Source organism: Priapulus caudatus, unplaced genomic scaffold (genome assembly GCF_000485595.1).
Source record: "Priapulus caudatus unplaced genomic scaffold, Priapulus_caudatus-5.0.1 Scaffold6311, whole genome shotgun sequence".
Classification (NCBI taxonomy): domain Eukaryota; kingdom Metazoa; phylum Priapulida; class Priapulimorpha; order Priapulimorphida; family Priapulidae; genus Priapulus; species Priapulus caudatus.
The window spans coordinates 5047-6039 of NW_014583372.1; the positions used below are offsets into that span (position 1 = coordinate 5047).

The 993-nt window shown below is 45.2% G+C and overlaps 1 protein-coding gene across 1 annotated transcript in view; it reads left to right on the top strand.

Annotated features, from left to right (window-relative positions):
• Positions 1–951, top strand: part of LOC106820074 (pyruvate synthase-like) — a gene marked incomplete at both ends in the record, with an annotated part of 5613 nt that extends 4662 nt beyond the window's left edge. The window contains 2 exons of the mRNA XM_014824635.1: positions 109–171; positions 820–951. Coding sequence (XP_014680121.1) covers positions 109–171; positions 820–951 — 195 coding nt within the window. The remainder of the gene's footprint in view (positions 1–108; positions 172–819) is intronic.
• Positions 952–993: the final 42 nt, after the last annotated feature.

The window sequence follows — 993 nt, forward strand, 5'->3', positions numbered from 1 at the left end:
AAAATAAATGTTTTCCCTACCTACCTACCCTATTTTTCTTCGGCATGAAACGGTAACCACACCTATATTTTGTTTTGGCCTTATGAGACACACTGTCTCTGATTGCAGTCTGCGTTCTATCACCTTTCGGGAGTGCTGCCTGAGGAGCAGGCTCTCACACTGTCTCTACATGTCTCTACATGTCTCACACTGTCTCTACAAGTCTCTACATGTCTCACACTGTCTCTCCATGCCTCACACTGTCTCTACATGTCTCACAGTGTCTCTACATGTCTCACACTGTCTCTACATGTCTCACACTCTCTCTACATGTCTCACGCTGTCTCTACATGTCTCACGCTGTCTCTACATGTCTCACACTGTCTCTACATGTCTCTACATGTCTTTACATGTCTCACGCTGTCTCTACATGTCACTACATGTCTCACACTGTCTCTACATGTCTCTACATGTCACACTGTCTCTACATGTCTCTACATGTCACACTGTCTCTACATGTCTCACACTGTCTTTACATGTCTCACACTGTCTCTACATGTCTCACACTGTCTCACACTGTCTCTACATGTCTCACACTGTCTCTACATGTCTATACATGTCTCACACTGTCTCTACATGTCTCTACATGTCTTTACATGTCTCACGCTGTCTCTACATGTCTCACACTGTCTCTACATGTCTCTACATGTCACACTGTCTCTACATGTCTCACACTGTCTCTACATGTCTCACACTGTCTCTACATGTCTATACATGTCTCACACTGTCTCTACATGTCTCTACATGTCTCTACATGTCTCATACGCTCTCTGCTTGCAGTCTGCGTTCTACCATCTCTCGGGAGTGCTGCCTGTAGATCAGGCTCTTGATCTGCTGAAGTCAGCGATAGAGAAACAGTACCATCACAAAGGACCCAAGGTCATCGAGAAGAACTACCAAGCCGTCGACGCTGTACGTATAACATACCAGACGCTGTACGTATAACATACCAGA